At 40.6% G+C, this 16,942-nt stretch overlaps 1 protein-coding gene across 2 annotated transcripts in view; it reads left to right on the forward strand.

Moving 5' to 3' along the window:
• The first annotated feature begins 4,308 nt into the window (after positions 1 to 4,308).
• dlc1 (DLC1 Rho GTPase activating protein) overlaps positions 4,309 to 16,942 on the forward strand; it is a 122,727-nt gene continuing 110,093 nt past the window's right edge. Inside the window, exons 1-4 of one of the 2 annotated variants that reach the window (XM_056280979.1) lie at positions 4,309 to 4,767; positions 6,638 to 8,588; positions 13,586 to 13,720; positions 13,993 to 14,127. In XM_056280979.1, the coding sequence (XP_056136954.1) occupies positions 6,714 to 8,588; positions 13,586 to 13,720; positions 13,993 to 14,127 (2,145 nt within the window). In that variant the 5' untranslated portion in view covers positions 4,309 to 4,767; positions 6,638 to 6,713. The remainder of the gene's footprint in view (positions 4,768 to 6,637; positions 8,589 to 13,585; positions 13,721 to 13,992; positions 14,128 to 16,942) is intronic. The other variant, XM_056280980.1, reaches the window with a different exon arrangement.

The raw sequence follows: 16,942 nt of genomic DNA on the forward strand, positions 1-16,942 counted from the left end.
ATATAGCCTAAATATAAGCCTTAATATGTTTTTTGAAGCAATCCCTAATATTCATATTCAAAGGATCCAGAACATAAGAAACGATGTAGCAACTGCCAGTACATCCTATTTAAGCATAGATACATTACAGTAGTTAAGGATCTGTGATACAGTATAATATTTTATATCAGTGTGCGTGTTTGGGATATGTGTCTATTTGTGACAAAGTTTGTATGCATGCCTGCAGGCATTTTAGCAAGTTTGACAATGTGCTTAGGTGTAGGTTTTTTGTTCTGACCATGTGTTTGAGCCCAGGAACACAAATGGAGTCCAGCTGCTGTCATCAAGCTGTGCCTTGACCCATTTGAAATTGTCTGGGATGCGATGAGTTTTTCCAAGAAGGACATAGCTAGACAGACAGGCATCTCAGAGACATCGTGTTGTGAGTCTGTGGTGTGCCTGTCATATGCAAAAAAGCTGACACCTGAAAATAAAGCTTTACCATGTTTAAAGATTCGGGTAGGTCTGCACTGTTAGGGGCCGCATTTCCTTGCAAGCATCCAATCTAATCATAGCTAATAAGAACGAGCAATCACAATTCGAATTGACATCATAATTTTTACTAATAATCAGCAGCTGATGATGAGGCAGTTGCTTACCCATATGAAAATGTCCTTTTGCAAAGGCGCAAGTGGTTTTAAACAGCATGATAGTGGTGATCACGAAGGATGAATCAAAAGTTAAAGAAAAAGGAAGTTGCAGATGATATTTTTAATGAGATATTGACCAAGGACAAAGTAACAGCATACAATGAAAAAGAGGAAAGGTCACACAATCTCCTTTCTTTAATCAGTGTTTTATTAAATATCTTTTTAACGTATTGAATTAAAAAAAACGCTGCATTTGGAGTACAGTGTTCGACCTTTCCTCTTTTTCACTGTGAATTGCCAAGGCTTAATTAATATTTGCAGTAATGGTACTGTCTCATTTTAAGAAACTCAATTTTCATCATTTAAAACATGAACCAAAATGTTCACACAAAATTAGTCATGAGTTGCAGATAAAACAATGGCTGTACTCATTCTAACCCCCTTTTGATTAGTCAAAGAAACCCACAGTGCACAAACAAACAACACACACACACACAAACACACACACAAATATAAACACACATAGTGCCCTCCCTAGTCCCACGCAAAGACCCCTCAAAAGAAGATTAGCTAGATTATTTTGGGGCTGGAGAATATTATGATCTGTGTCCGCAATAAACCGGACTTCCTGTTCCCACGGTAACAGTTGCATTGCAAGCATGATCATGGCCAAAACCCCTTCAGCCCCCCCCCCCCTTTGAACACACACCCACCACCAATGCTATTCCATACAAGTAATGAGATACAAGAGGCACACAAAATCATATGAAGCAGCAATGCAGCTATTTATTGGATGTCACATGCTCTTGAATGACATCCATTTGTCTGTGCAGCGATGGTCCATCCAACTGATATTTTAATTCTAAGGTTCCCCCCAAGGGCCTGGCATAGTAATATTTCTGGATGAAAAATAACCTCTGAGGTTTTAGAAAACAGGTAGCTCAAAGAGGGCATTGCAAGCAAGAGGAAGGATTGAAAAGCTCATGATGGGGTTTGCTGATACTGTTTTTTTAGATCCCTGCAAGTTTTGAGAGCATCTATGAATTATTGGTGTATAAATCAACCCAAGGTGTGTTTTACTGGGACTTCAACTAACCACTAGGCAAACACTGGAAAATAGTGATTCTAAGAGTAGAATTTTAGACTGTTTCCTCTGTGCTCTCACTACTCCACTTAAGAGGCCAAGGGGTTATGGAGCAAAGGATTATGGGTGCATCAATAATAGGTCTTTCTTTGGCCGCTGCCCACCCATGTGAATTTTCCTGTCATGCTCATGAGTATGTCTTCTCACATCCTCCATAAGAAGGGACTTACATGGTCAAAGTCTGGCCTGTGACAGTGACTCATCAAGGGCAAGTGAACCCTTAAACACTCTCAAATATGCACTTACTCATTTGTACAGATTCATTCATATGCTGCTCACATTCCTTCACAAATACTCATGCAGAGTAGAGTTGAAAATCTTTTTGCTTGCACACTTCCTCTCAGACAGATCTTTTATAAGGCCTTTGTCAAGCAAATAAATCTCAAAATGAAATAGAAAATTCATATGATAATAAACCATTTGTTAAGATACTGGATTTACATTGTTTTTGCAAAGGATTTCAACACTAAGATACAGTTGCAATTTCCTAAAAGTATCCTACCACCACTGACACGTTGCATGCATCGTTGATCCCGCAGACATCTAGCCTCCCACATGTTCTTGATTGAACATATGTTTGTAGGGTGTCACTTCCCAACTGATCAGATCAGACCATGACGTAAACTGGTTGCCCTGTGGCTGTGCAAGATGTTTCAAATGGCAAGAGCTTTGCCATCGCCTCTCTAAAATTACAGGCCCATGTTGGATGTCCAAAGGAAGTAATGAGTGGATAGCCTGAATCATGCACTGTCGGCCCCTGCGCTTCAATCACCAGCCGTATCCATATGGCAGCTACTGTGACTGACAAGCTCTGCATTTCGTTATGCTACACTCAGCACGACCACAGAGCCCATGGGAGATGCTAGAGAGAGGTCTTGTCTGGCTCGGATCCTTACCCTGAGTACGACCATCTGCATCCCTGGAGAGCGAAAACAGAGAACACAGCAAAGAGTTTCCCATAGAGTCCCCCTCCCACCACCCCCAACCCAGCAAAAAAAGCCTCATCCAGAGCCTCACCTCACATCTGCATGACCCAGAGGGTGGAGGCTAGGGTTACAGTTCTTAATACGTAGAGCTTATCTCTGTTGTGACTTTGACCTGTTGCTCTCTGTGTATCTGAACCCAACTGTAAACAATAGTTATGAACCATGAGAGTACAGATGAATCTGGGCACTGCTTAATTTAGTGTGGAATTTAGGGACATAATCTATTATGTCACTTTAAAAATTCAAATGAAGAATACAATGTTATTATAAAGGGGTTTTATAAAGTGCATATTATCTGGAAGTTTAAATCTGGGGTTTATGGGGCCCTGGAAATGTTGAGTGTCGGCCGTCTCTGCAAACTTTTAGACCCAGTTTCATCAGAAGGTCACAATTAAACATTTGCTGATGAGGCATCCAGGTGGCATAGCGGTCTATTTTGTTGCCTACCAACATGGGGATTGCCAGTTCGAATCCCCGTGTTACCTCTAGCATGGTCGGGCGTCCCTACAGACACAATTGGCCATGTCTGCAGGTGGGAAGCTGGATGTGGGTTTGTGTCCTGGTCGCTGAACTAGCGCCCCCTCTGGTCGGTCGGGAAGCCTGTTTGGGGGGGGGACTGGGGGGAATAGCGTGATCCTCCCACGCACTACATCCTCCTGGTGAAACTCCTCATTGTCAGGTGAAAAGAAGCAGCTGGCGACTCCACATGTATCAGAGGAGGCATGTGGTAGTCTGCAGCTCTCCCCAGATCGGCAGAGGGGATGGAGCATCGACCGGAACAGCTCGAAAGAGTGGGGTAATTGGCTGTATACAACTGGGGAGAAAAAGGGGGCAAAAAAAATTGCTGATGACCTTTTTATTGCCTCTTCCTTATCAGTGAGATCTAATGTAGTATATATAAAGTATGGATATATTTACTGTGACACTCACCTTTTTCCTTTTTTTAAGTGCTCCTGACTAATGTCTATAATAGGAAATGAAGAGCTGGACTACAAAATGCTCTGATTTTTTTTTCTTTTTGTTGGGGACTCCTTCAAAACAAAAATGCGGGGCTGACAGTACTTTGTCAAGATATGTACCTATTGAAAATAGCAACACATTTAGACTATATGAGCCAAAAAAGCAGGTTTCTGTTTTAGTGAGAACAGTTTTCTTCAAAAATGTCTGTATGTGTCCTTTTTGCATGTTTTCCTAAGAGGCATGTATTTACTTAAAAATTTCATGTAGACTTACAAGACGACATATTTAAAAAAAAACCCAAAACAAAACAAAAAAGCTTGTCTCAGATATAAATGCCAAAACATTACAGCAATCTTACTTGGCATGTGGCCAAAATAACACGTCTGTTACTAATCAAAACCAACTGGGGAGAGCCTTTTCTGGCTTGCTGGGATAGTGAGCTAAGGAATAGAGAAAGAGACGGCGAGAGAGAGTGTGTCCAGGCTGTGGAGAGGAAAAGAGAAAGGACGACATTGAGAGAGTAAGGGGATTGAGGAAGAATCTGAAGCAGCGAAAAAGGAAGGCGTAAAGCAGAAAAGGGTGGAGTTGAACAGATGAGTGTGGTGTGCCTGGTGAGTCTGGGAGCAGTGAGACGGGGGAAGGGGGCTCTTAGGATGTGATTCAGACTCTGTCAAAGCCAACAGGGCTGATGAGGAGGGAACAGAACCGAGGAGAACAGGGGTGGAGTGGAGGAAAGAAAACCCGGCCCCTCTTACGCCACCCCAACTCCAGGCATTCAGTGTCAGCAAAAATCTTAATGTGATCAAGATGGAAGCTTTGTATGGACGCCTCACTGTTTCCCGGCTTACTGCCTGCCTTTGAGGGCATCTCTCTGTCCATTCTTCGGCAGTCGGGCTCACTGCAACTTATGAGGATTCAAAAACTGTCAAAAACACGCTAACTGAGAGTAAGGTTAGCGATCATGGAAAATAAGTGTCAAGTCAACAAGATGGGAGTGGACTCATGAATCCCATAAGTGGATGGATTGCTTTGACATGAATGGAAAAAGGTAACTTGCTTAACGTCTCAGTGGCAAAGCTGTGGGCCTTTTTTTCTAGTCCTGGAATGGCAAGCGGGCTTCTGGATTTTTGTTATGCAGTGTTTTTCTTCTAATTATTCAGATGGATTGAACCTTTTGGAATATTCACATTAAGTAAACTGTTAATGCTGCAATGAATTATGACAAATGTAGTGGGAATGATATATATTTTTTTTTTTGGTCAGGTCAAAGGCAAGATGAAGGATCATTTGATTTTGGACATCCTCTGAGCCCTTTCTAACTTGCTCAATAACCAGGTGCAAGTTCATATTAGAGGGTGCAGATGGCAGATTATGCCATCCAGCTGTGGTCCAGAGGAAAGGGACGGTGCAAAATGAAACCAAACAAAAATAAATAATAAATAAAATCTTACTTTTGGAAGTTTATCCATTCTACTCACATATGCACAGAACATGTCCATTTTATTCATTTATCTATTTTGTCAATTGGTCTCTGCCTTTAACTCTTGAAGTACAGTCTCTTGTGATGTCGTGAATTACTTGAATTATTTGTATAGACTATAGAGCCATGGTGTAATAATACAGTTGCTTGCTTTCATGGTGAACTATATGGATGATTCATGGATAACAATATTTGGCAAGAATCTCAAACGATTATTTGTCATTTGTAAGGAGAAAGAACAGATGAAGACAAAGGGGAACATGTCCTCATTTTTTCCATTACAAATGATTGTCTGGCATTAACAACAATTATTAAGTCTGTCAGAAGGGGTTATTTTATAAAATCTTTCAGAATTTTTAAACTGGTTACAAACTTGTGTTTATAACCAAGGTGTTCATGAATCGAAATTATTTTGTTTTATCCTAAAGACAAAAATTTATACTTTGAGGAAGGACAAGTGTAGATTCCAATCATTTGATCTGATATAGAATTTACAGATTCATGTTCATAAGATTTTCTCATGTTTATAACCATCTTTTTTGTGTTACCTTAGCAGAGGCCCAGCAGTTGGCATAACATATACTATGCATCCCTGCCAGCCTTCACTTTCACAGAATCTGTGTGTTCCTCTGTTTCTGTGAATTACCAGCCAGGGTGCATTGCTAGTGTGGAGTTGCAAAGGGAATCTATAGCAAAAGTTGCTTTGTTAACCTATTTTGTTTCGATCATGCGCTGGACCCACTTTTTAGACAGTCTTGCCATAGAGATAACTATTTTTGCATTGTTTTTTTGGCAGCAAGTTCTTCGTTGAGGCTTCTAGATTTTTAGTGAGAGTGTGGGTATCTGCTTTACAGAATGTAATTGACTTACTGAGTTAAATAACCCAAGTTATTTGGGACAGTTAGTGTTTAATGTATGAGATGTGAGGTGGGTTATAGGATAAACATTTCAAACTGGTCTGAGAACGATTACAAGGTGTAAAAAAGCTGACAAACAAGTGATCTTGTATCTTTTTATCATCCTAATGTTTTTTTAACAATCGCCACTCTGTGGATTTTACCGAGACTTAAAGGCAAAACAAAATATTCTACTATTTCGGAGAAGTCATCAAATGTAACTAGTTATTTTGTAACATGAAATCCTAAAAGCTCTGCTTGAAATATCGTTGGTTTCCCATGCCAGCTCGGTACAACTGGGAATCATGTCAGCTTATACAGACCCAGCTGAGTTTACACTTTCAGGGTAACACAAATGGAACATGATTACGCCCCTTTTAATCTTCCACTCAGAACTCCTCCAGCTGTTTACTTCAAACTGTGACATTACTCACCAGATTATCATCTGCAAATTCAGTTAAACACATAACTTGGGATGTTTGAGAACATTAAGTGACTATTTAACATCACTCTCTTCTCTTCTCTTTTCTCCTGTCTCACAGGAAAATCAGCAGATCTGCTTCTCCATTTGTGTCTGGTCTGAAACAGGACTCTATGGAATAGCACTGGGTATCCATCATGCCAGTAGCTATACGGAAACGAAGTTGGGAGGAGCATGTTACCCATCGGTCAGGATTGCAGTATAGCTATGATGACCTGGATCTGGTCTGCTGCCATGGTGTTGGTACTGAGGGGTCTTGGATGGGCTCAGGGAGTTCAAAGCAAGGCCAACGGACAAGATGTTTCTCTATGCCAGAGTGCTGTCACCAACTACCCACATATGACCTGGCTCAGGCATTGGAGTGGACAACTTCTGTAGAATCAAAACATTTGGAAATAGTGGGAGGCAACGCAAAAGTGATGCTGGATTTTCAGGAGAAGTCAGTAGATGGTTCACAAGTGGCTTTGGATGACGAACACCTTCTAAGGTCATCTCAATCTGGACATCTCCAAGACTCTGAAGACTCTCACTGTTGCTCAAATGGTGGCACATCTCATGTAAATATAGCTTCTACAGATTATAGCAGCAGAAATATTGCCAAAACTATTGACAGTAAAAGTAAGGATGGTACAGAGAGTAGCAAGAATAATGACATATTTGATGATGATAACGTTTTTACCAGTGTGCATATGTCTGGCAAAGAACAATGCACCTCTATCTATCCAGACAATGGGCCTCCACTGTCAGACTCCACTGGTAAACAGTCTGGCAAGTGTCCAAAGTCACAAGGAACAATGGAGAGCCCTAGAGATGGTCACAGTAGCTCTCTGGAGCCCTCCGAGGCCATACCAACTCAACTAGAGCCTCACACAGTCCTTGCACAAAACGAAATTTCCACCACAGGACATGGTGAGACAAGCGGAACCTTACCTGCTGGTGCAGTGGACTGCTCCTTTAACTTGATGAAGAACGATGGTGTAATGTCAAAGACTAACAATGTGGTGGAGCTGACTGTTACCGTCATGGTGGAAGAGGAACATAACAATGGAGAAATTGAATGTAGGAGGGCGGATCCTGCTGATGAGTTTGGAGAATTAAATGACACCAAAACACTAAATGAAAATAAGGAATCAAACCTTGACTCACAGGACATCAAGCAAGATCATCAGCGCAGTGTTGAGTTGCTGAATCAGGGAGATGAAGAATCCAAACAGCCAGTATTAGATCAAAACAATGCTGACATGCCAGTGATAAACCAGGTCCAAGGAGAGGAAAGGGCTCATACAAGAAATAACAAGATGGCATCAGAAAAAAGAACTTATGAGGCAACGTCATTGTCTGGCATGTGGCTCGAAAGTCAATGCTCTTCCCAGGAAATTGATATTGGAAATTCTGAACTGGACCAAATACAAGAGTTTACAAACACTGTACAGTATAATGGCCAAAATATGGGACTGCAAACTTTTATAAGTCAGCCCATGGAAAATATTAATGGAAGTAAAATGTCCACAGACTTGAGTTCTTCTGATGTTCTAACCACAAGTTGCCAGGGACTGCTAGAAAATGGCTGTTCAATATTAGACACCATTCATGAGGTGAACCTCTCTGAGGCTGATGATGGCCTTCTACTGCAGACACAAAATCACAGTACCTCGGATTGTGCCCACACTTCAGTGCTTCATGTCTACAGTGTTGCCCATGAAAATAATTTCACTAAACAACAGAACCAAAAGAAGCCATCGTGCGCTCCAGACGTCAATGATGAGCTCTCGCTAGAGAGACATGATGGCCACCAAGCCGCTTGTTACTCAGGTGAGTCATCTGCCTCTCTTCTGGAAGATGGTCAGAAGGAACACCAAAGACCAGGAGCCACATCATCTAAACTGGAACTGAAGGAGGAGGCAGCACAGACATTTATTTACAATGAAACTCACGCCAATCCAGATTTAGATGGGACAAGTGACCTTGGAGATCAAAATGAGAGCATTACAGTGAAACTGCGTGTGAAAAAGGTAAGGATGAATGTATGGAAATCAATAAATGGGTTGCTTTAGTTCATGAGCTAAACGGTATATATTTGACTCTATGTTTGAGACGTATATGAGGAACAGTATGTTATGACTGTGAGGTCAGGTACTAATAATGAAAAGAGCAAAATGTATTTATAGTGCACCTTTCAAGAAACAAAGAAAACAAATGCTTTACAAATGTTAAAGCAAGCAACAAAACTAATAGATCAAATAAGCTAGGTAACTGTGAAAGCAAGCCTGCAGAAGTGAGTTATCAAATAGGATTTAAGAGAAATGACTGGTTCAGCTGTTTTGATGTGAAAAAGAAGGCTGGTGGAGAAAGAGCCAGAGTTTCTTTAGAAGTTCTGAGGGATCTTTGATAAGCAGTCCCATGCATTTTGGTGAAGTAATTTTTGTCGTCATCGTGATCATTTGTGTTGGTGCTGTCTGTCTTAACACGTGCTTAGTAATCATGTAGTCTTGTCACTGAAACACATCAAATGTAGTTCCTTTGTTATATTAACTGCCGCTTGCAGGACACAGCTCACAAATAGCTTTTGCCCCATTCTCTGGCACGCCTCTTGGAAAACAATGACTTCACTCTCACATGCTTACAGACCTTCAACTGGTCGGGTTCTGTAAAATGTTTTACTCTTTCCCAACCTCATTGCAAAACAAGGTCCTATAAGGGCATGGATTCTGTGTGTGTAGGAGGGTTTGAAATCTCACATTTCAGAATGACACTGGCCTGGGAAGCTTAATCATCCTCAGTGTGAAAAATCAAAATAACTACCTGAATCAAATATCTAATACTATTTACATACTTTAGCTAACTTACTAATTTGTTAAGTGCAGTGATTTGCCAAAAAACCTGACAATAATGACAATAAACCTGACAATAAATTAGTGACTTCAGAACAAAACAATAGTCAAAGAACCGACACAATGTTTACTGCAATATTCATTGTAATATCAACCCTTTGAGAATGACAGCAGATGACGCATTATTTACCACCCCTGGGCCCATTTAGCAAGCATGTTGTTTGGGCAGGAGCTGGCCCAACACTAACGGCACCATGTTGAGTAAAGTTAATGCTTGTGGTACTTTATAGGGGTTTAAGATTACATGTAAACAGTAACTCTTACAGTTCCCCATGAACTAAATTTCAGAGAAGTAACTAAAGGACAGATAAAATATATTCCTTAAATTTTGTCCATTGCTGTAGATATTGATTGATGTAATGTGTGTAACTACACCTGTATAGCTAAATACATTTTAGCATCCTTTGGTAATATCTGTGGTTCTCAGAGTTGCATTATCTCAGGGTAGATTCATTCATCAGCATTGCACTATTTTTAAAATTCACTAAATGTTTGAATGGAAATTTTGGAGGTCCTCTTGGCCAAAACTGATGGTGATGACACACAACCCGCTGCAAAAGGTAGAAGGGCTTATTCGACTGGAGTGCTGGATCACTGAGGTGCCATATTTATTAAAACCAGCTCTAACTTCAACATTAGGGATTACTTAAACCCTTGCATTAAAATGTCCTCAAAACCTGGATTGTGGAACTGGAAAGAAAGGTTCAAAGTGGAGGGTGCCAAGACATCCACCAAATGGCACTGCATTTTCTCCTCAGGCAAAGACACAGCCTCAAGGTTTCATGTATTTTCATGTTGCATGCAGCAAGTTCACTTAGAGAATATACTTTGGAGAGGGTCCCTTCATGACACTCCAAGTCCGAGTACTCCGAGTACTGCTGGAGCCGTTATTGCAATATCTCATGGTGTTGAAGAATGAAATCCATGTTTATACTGATGCATCAGTTCAATACATCCATTCGTAAATAGACTGATTAAACCAAGTTTAGGTTTTAGACAGGATTGCAGATAGAAAGAGATAAAGCCATAAAGACTAACAGTATTATTGCCAACAGTTCATTCAACTCATAGATGAGGGCGTTAAAGCCCTAAAATGAACAGTTTTACACAACTCTGTTTTTAGGACATTAGCAACAGTGAACTGCAGCTGTTTCACCATTGAGATTTTGTGCAAAGCACAGGATAAATCCATTGTAACTCATGATTATGTCCCTAGGGGACCATGTCGTTGTGGGATAAGCTTGTTAAATGAACCCATATGGCTTGCAGAGAGAGATGGACCTGATAGTGGGCTTTGTAACACTGTTTATTTGTTTTACCAACAAGGCCTTATCTTGACCTCACTGCCTAATTGACTAAGATGTCTTTTATCTGTCACCAGACAACTTGGCAACATCACCCAATATGTTTGCATGCAAACCATTGCCCCGATTACTGGCAGTTATCAGCTTAAGGCTATATTTTGATTGGAGCGAATACATGTTTAAAAGCAATGGAATTTCTCCAATATCTGATTCTGCATGGCTTCTTAATCGGTCCAAGGTATGTCTACTCGTCCAATACTTCCTGTCCTTGCTACATTGGTTTCTCTCTTCCCCTGCTCTCTCTCCCTCCGTCAGTCTCTCCCTCTTTCCCAGTCTTTCCCTCTGTCTCAATTCAGTAGTGAAATACCTGTATAAACCTGAATATGCCATGGGTGGATGTAACATTTTGAATAATTTTAAAACACTGTGCAAGTTAAGAGAAAGTGGAGAGTTCAGTGCACAGGTCGGATGGGACCGGATGCAAGCCACAGTGTGAGAGAGGGCTAGTGAGGAAGAGGGAGCACTCAAACACTGTGGGAATTGTCTCCCATTGAAAAAACAGGAAGTGGGGAGGAATGTAACAGAAACCTCCAAAAGATGGGCAAGAGAAAAGAGACTCTCTGAGAACACCAAAATGACTGTAATGCTTCTGGAAAACATTGCCCTTCCGAGGTGTTGGGACACTGCAGTTGCACTTGGTTGTCATTCTGTTGTTTCGTGGCTGTTATTGCCATTTCAACCAAGCTGCTTTTGTTCATTCAAACCAGGCTTAATGAAAGTGCCATTGTTTAATTTTGACACAATGTTGCATTGACATCTTTGCTAAGAAGGCACAGCATGGTGATGAGTGCTGCTACTTGCTGGGAATGCCAAGGGAAATATCAGTATGAGACACATTTCCATGACACGCATAGCCTCCATGTCTCTCTGCTCTCTCAGCAAATCCAATAGAAACAGTTTTTTGACAGGCTAATTGGGCACTAACTAGAAAATAAATGTAAGCACGAGTCACAAGATGTTATTGAGATTGGAGTCAGGAATCAGCCATGGTGCTGAGGCCAGGGTGTGTTTATCACATTGCAGATTCCATCTTGCATTCATAACCCTGCCAGCCATAGACACATTAGCATTAGTCATAGCTCAGCCACATGTAGACATCTGCCAAATAAATTGTGCACACCCCTTATAAACGTTTCTAAAATTCAATGAATTAGCCCAACTAAATGCCATTTTTAGTTAAAACATGACGTGTTTTCAGGTATTCTTGCCAGTGCCCAAGTTATGCTCCACATGCACAACTTGTTGGACACCTAGGTAGAGACAGAAAGCAGAGAAATATTCACACTAATTTAAACTTGGGGGAAAAAAACTAAAAAAAAAAAAAACTGACAGAATCACAGTGTTTAGTTTCCTATGAAGTCACTCTCAAAGTATTAGTAGAAGCTTGTTAGTGCAGATTGTTGCAGTGTGTGTTTGGGACTAATAAGCAAGTTTTTTTTTTATGTCATTCCGGGGCTCCCTTTGGAAGAAGGCCTTGTGGTGTGGACCCCACCCACCCACAGCATTTGATGACAGGCAGAAAGTAATGGAAAAGAAGCATCAGAAGAAAAAAAACCGGGATAAGATAAAACAAGATAAAAGTCAGGCATACATTTGTCCTTGAATTAAATGTTTTTGAGGGGAAGCATGCAGAGACATAAGTAACTGTAAGTAATCTCAAAGATTAGTGGATGGTACGTAGATGGTCTTTGCAGAGATGCACCAGTTGAGGTCAGTGTAAGACTTGTTACTGCAGGCATTGGGGCCTGAGCAAAGCAAGATGAGGGCAAACGGGCTATGTCAGCAATGAAAGCTAATGATTAAATAATCACAAAAACAAAAAACTATAAGTGGAGTAATGATGAATGGAAGGAAAAAGGGCACAGAAGAGTAAAATGTATGAAGGAGGAGCACTACTGGAGTGTGGTTCGAATGATCATCGAATAAAGATTTGTCTCTGAAAGAGAACTAAGTGCCTCTTCAGTTCCTTTGGCAGTAGTCTAACCCAGCATGTTGCTCTGTAACTAGTGAACAGAAGTGATGAATATCACTGTGGGCTGTTGCCAGCTTCCTCTCTTCGCCATGGCTGATGAAATCTTGGTGTTTGTGGAAAGACAAGCTTTACTGCTTCCATTAAAAGCATGAGAGAGAAGTCATAAAAATATGGCAAAGCTGCATTTCATTTGTTTCTTAAGCAAAGAGTTCAGAGTTAAGAGGACAAAGAAGCTAGGTGATGATTATAGGTTTACCTTGCTAATTTTAAGTTACCCTTTCAAAGGATCAATTAAGTTTAGGATTATGATAGAAGGAATAACAATATTCAATATTCTGTTCTTTACTTTAAGTGCTTTAAATAACTTACTGTAGCAACATATCATTATTTCCAATTCAGATCACAGTGTAACATAGTACTATACTTTTGGGCATTATTATTCCATACTAAATTGGGGGAACATCTTAAGACCCCAATTCAACCCTCCACGGTTGCAAGCGACTGCCCTGCCGAAATGCCCTTGAGCAACATATTAAAAGCTCTACCGACTCCAGGCACCCTGATATATGTAGTAGAACCTGTACTCCAATCTGACTGAATTGAAAAGACACATTTCCTTACAATGATCAATAAAATGTATTATCAATAAGATACTTTGTTATTCCAAAGCCTCATAAAATGTAGAATGTGCTGAAAGTTTTGCCTTATCGAAAAACATCCTTGTTTTACAGATTGTGTTAACCGAGGAAATTGTGTTCGCCTGGTCTTATCTTTATGTCTAGCATGAGAATTCTCGTCTGGACTCCATGGTTCTGCTGCTGATGAAACTCGACCAGTTGGACCAGGAGATTGAGAATGCCCTCAGCGCTACTTCCTCCATGGACAGCACCCCAACTCCGCACAGACGACAACTTTTGGTAAGCACCAGTTTTTTGCCTCACTGTTTGGGCAGTAGTTTCTAAAACAAAAAAAACAAACACACACACACACACACACACACACACCCTTAGTACTTTCAGCTATTAAGTTTGAAATTACTTAACCTTTTTTTAAAACTTCAAAAATATATCGTTGAGCTTTTTCCTTATTAGCAATTGAAAAACACTACTTTAGTATTTGTAAAGCACCGTACCTCTCCACAAAATTCAAATATTGGTCCAGCAGTCAGCTCTTTCCTTTATCTGTGTAGGACATGGATTTGGGATCTATACTGGGGGTCGAAGCCTCTCTAGATACTTACCCTCCACATCAACATAATGTTCCTGTTACTATGATCTCCAGCTCTGAACCTCCACCAGCGCTGGGAGCCAAACCTAAGAGTGGGGTAAGTCAGGAGAAGTTATCAATTGATGCACAAACACAAAACCCATAACAAACAGACAAAAACACTTTGTCTTTCTTTGAATCCAGTCCTCCGGTAGGATTTTCGATGAAAAGTTGATCAGCTGGTCTATCAGCCCTTAGCCATTAGGGGACAGCTGACATAGCTGAGCTAGAAACGGACAGCTCAACCCCCCAGATGCTCAAATAATCAACCGGTACCAAGGTTTTCACAGCAATTCATGTGCATGATTGGCTTAGAGCCAGATGTAGAGAGACCTCCAGGCTCTTTTAAGAGCCTAATATTTAAGACTACGAAAGACATAAACACTGACTTGAATGAAGTTTGATTGATAGACACATGCACACGCACACACTTATATTGACTGTGAATTGAAGGAATGTTCCCCCAGCAGTTGGGGCTTAGCCAAGCAGATGTTAAACTCTATAATTAGCTGGTTCCAGGGCTCTAGATCCCCTTTACCCCAACACAGGGGTCATAAGTGGGGTCTGCAGTGTGAAAGGATAGGTTAGGAGGAGCGGCCCAAGAGTATCTTAAGTCTTCAAATCCCTCACTCGCTTAATGACTTTTTCAGCTCTACTGTCTCATTTTCTTCAGAGTAGAGAAGGGCACAAATTGAACAAGGAGGCAGGTTGTTTGACAGTTAGTTGTGGAACACTTTTTTTCACGGGAATCTTCAAAAATGTTGAGACCTTGATCTCTGTTGTGCCCACAAAAAGTTGAATGAGATGTTTCTTTTGAGAAACAATCCTATTATATAGGTAGAACTCAACTTTGAGTTGTGAAGACATCAAAATTGCCATGTTAGGGGCATCCCACATTCTTCTGTTATCTCTATCAATTCCTTCTTCACATTGTTTTGGTGTTCTGCAAGCCACAACTTCTCTGCTGCCTCAAAAGTAGGTGATATCTCTCTTGATAATTGCCTTAAGGGATGAATGCCCCACATTCGAAAGTCTTCAATGTATGAGGCCCATAGCAAATCAACTGCCATTCATTAACCTCTATTACTTAGGTTAGCTAGAAAATTCTCTAAACTTGTGTAAACATCACTCCTACTGTGCATAATGGAGAACAAATTGTAGGCCATTATAGCGGCCTACAATTTTTTCTCCATTATGCACAGTAGGGTGATTGATTGGAGCCAAAGACATGATGTAGGGTGACTGATTGAAGCCAAAGACATGATGACTTAATGCAGAGGGTTTTTAGTGCTTGGTAGTTGATCGGGACCACATCTTTTCAGACTCAGCGTGTTGTGACACCCACTTACTCTATTTCATTAGACAAAATGGTTCTCTGGAATGATGGAAGTAAAATAAGTGTGGATGCATATAGTAAATGCAGCAGGTTTGAGAATAAATTTGAATTTATTTAAAAACTTTTATATTTCAGCTGAAAACGAGCCGGCATGAGAAGTAGATAAACGTTCACTCCCCAGTCCTGAGATTTCTATCAGTTTGACCAGCACACTGGTTGGCAGCCTTATATGTGCAACATTTCAGCTGCCATTTCCTGAAATGACAGATTAGCCATTTGCGTTGTTAACTACCATGGAAAGTGGTATGGTATTCCTGAACTAAGCATATTCTCATGAACTATTTCCAACGTGGCATTTTTTTTTCTCTTGAGCCCTCACAATGTCTGTGCAATCTCACTTTGTAATAGAATCCATTAAAGCTACATTTTCTTATGTAGCATATGCTGTCATCCAAAAGTAATTTACAAACATCCATCCATTCATTCATTATCCAAACCGCTTATCCTGCGCTCAGGGTAGCGGGGATGCTAAAGCCTATCCCAGCAGTCACTGAGCGGCAGGTGGGGAGACAACCTGGACAGGCCACAAGGCCATCACAGGGTGTACACACACACACACACACACACACACACACACACACACACACACACACACACACACCCCTCTAAGGTCAATTTAGTACGGCCGATTCACCTGACCTTTATGTCTTTGGACTGTGGGAGGAAACCAGAGCACCCAGAGGAAACCCACGCAGACATGGGGAGAACATGCAAACTCCACACAGAGGATGACCTGGGATGACCCCAAAGATTGGCCTACCCCGGGGCTCAAACCCAGGACCTTCTTGCTGTGAGGCGACCATGCTAACCACTGTGCCACCGTGCCACCCTAACTTACAAACACAATCAGCAAATAGCAGCTATATTCATTTGTCAACCTACAGGGATCTTAGAGCACTGACTTGTAATGAAATCCTATCCAGAAGTGCACGTCATGTCAAGTGTAATTAGTTAAGTGTGCAATAGGTAGGTCACCAAAAGTAGTGCTGAGTAACCAAAATTGGTTTAATTTCCATGTTTAAAAAAGTTATTGAGCGAGATTGGCTCAATGAATCAAAACATTGAAACTTGGTTAACATTCAGTTTTTCTGAGCTTAGTGAGAAAATGACATGCAATGCCTACTGTTGCCTATGGAGCACAGTAATACTTTTTGTAGCATAGGTTACTTTTGAAATGTAATTTGTTACAGATTACTAGTTACCCTGTTAAAATGTAATGAATAATATAATTATTTTAATTATGTCATTAAAGTAGTGTACTTATTGCATTTTAAATTGGGCAATAAAGCTGAAAAGTCCTAAAAAACATAAATTTATACCAGGCAGTGTAAACCTCACAACAGTACTCAACACTGATTACTGTCGAACTTTTATTAAAAGTTCTTCAAAGTTCTGACCCATGTTTTCCAGAAATATGCCAAAAGAAGGAATTCTTGCACAGCAAAAAGATGCAAAACAACAGAATGAATGTTATATT

The sequence above is a fragment of the Lampris incognitus genome, chromosome 5 (genome assembly GCF_029633865.1).
Source record: "Lampris incognitus isolate fLamInc1 chromosome 5, fLamInc1.hap2, whole genome shotgun sequence".
Lineage (NCBI taxonomy): Eukaryota > Metazoa > Chordata > Actinopteri > Lampriformes > Lampridae > Lampris > Lampris incognitus.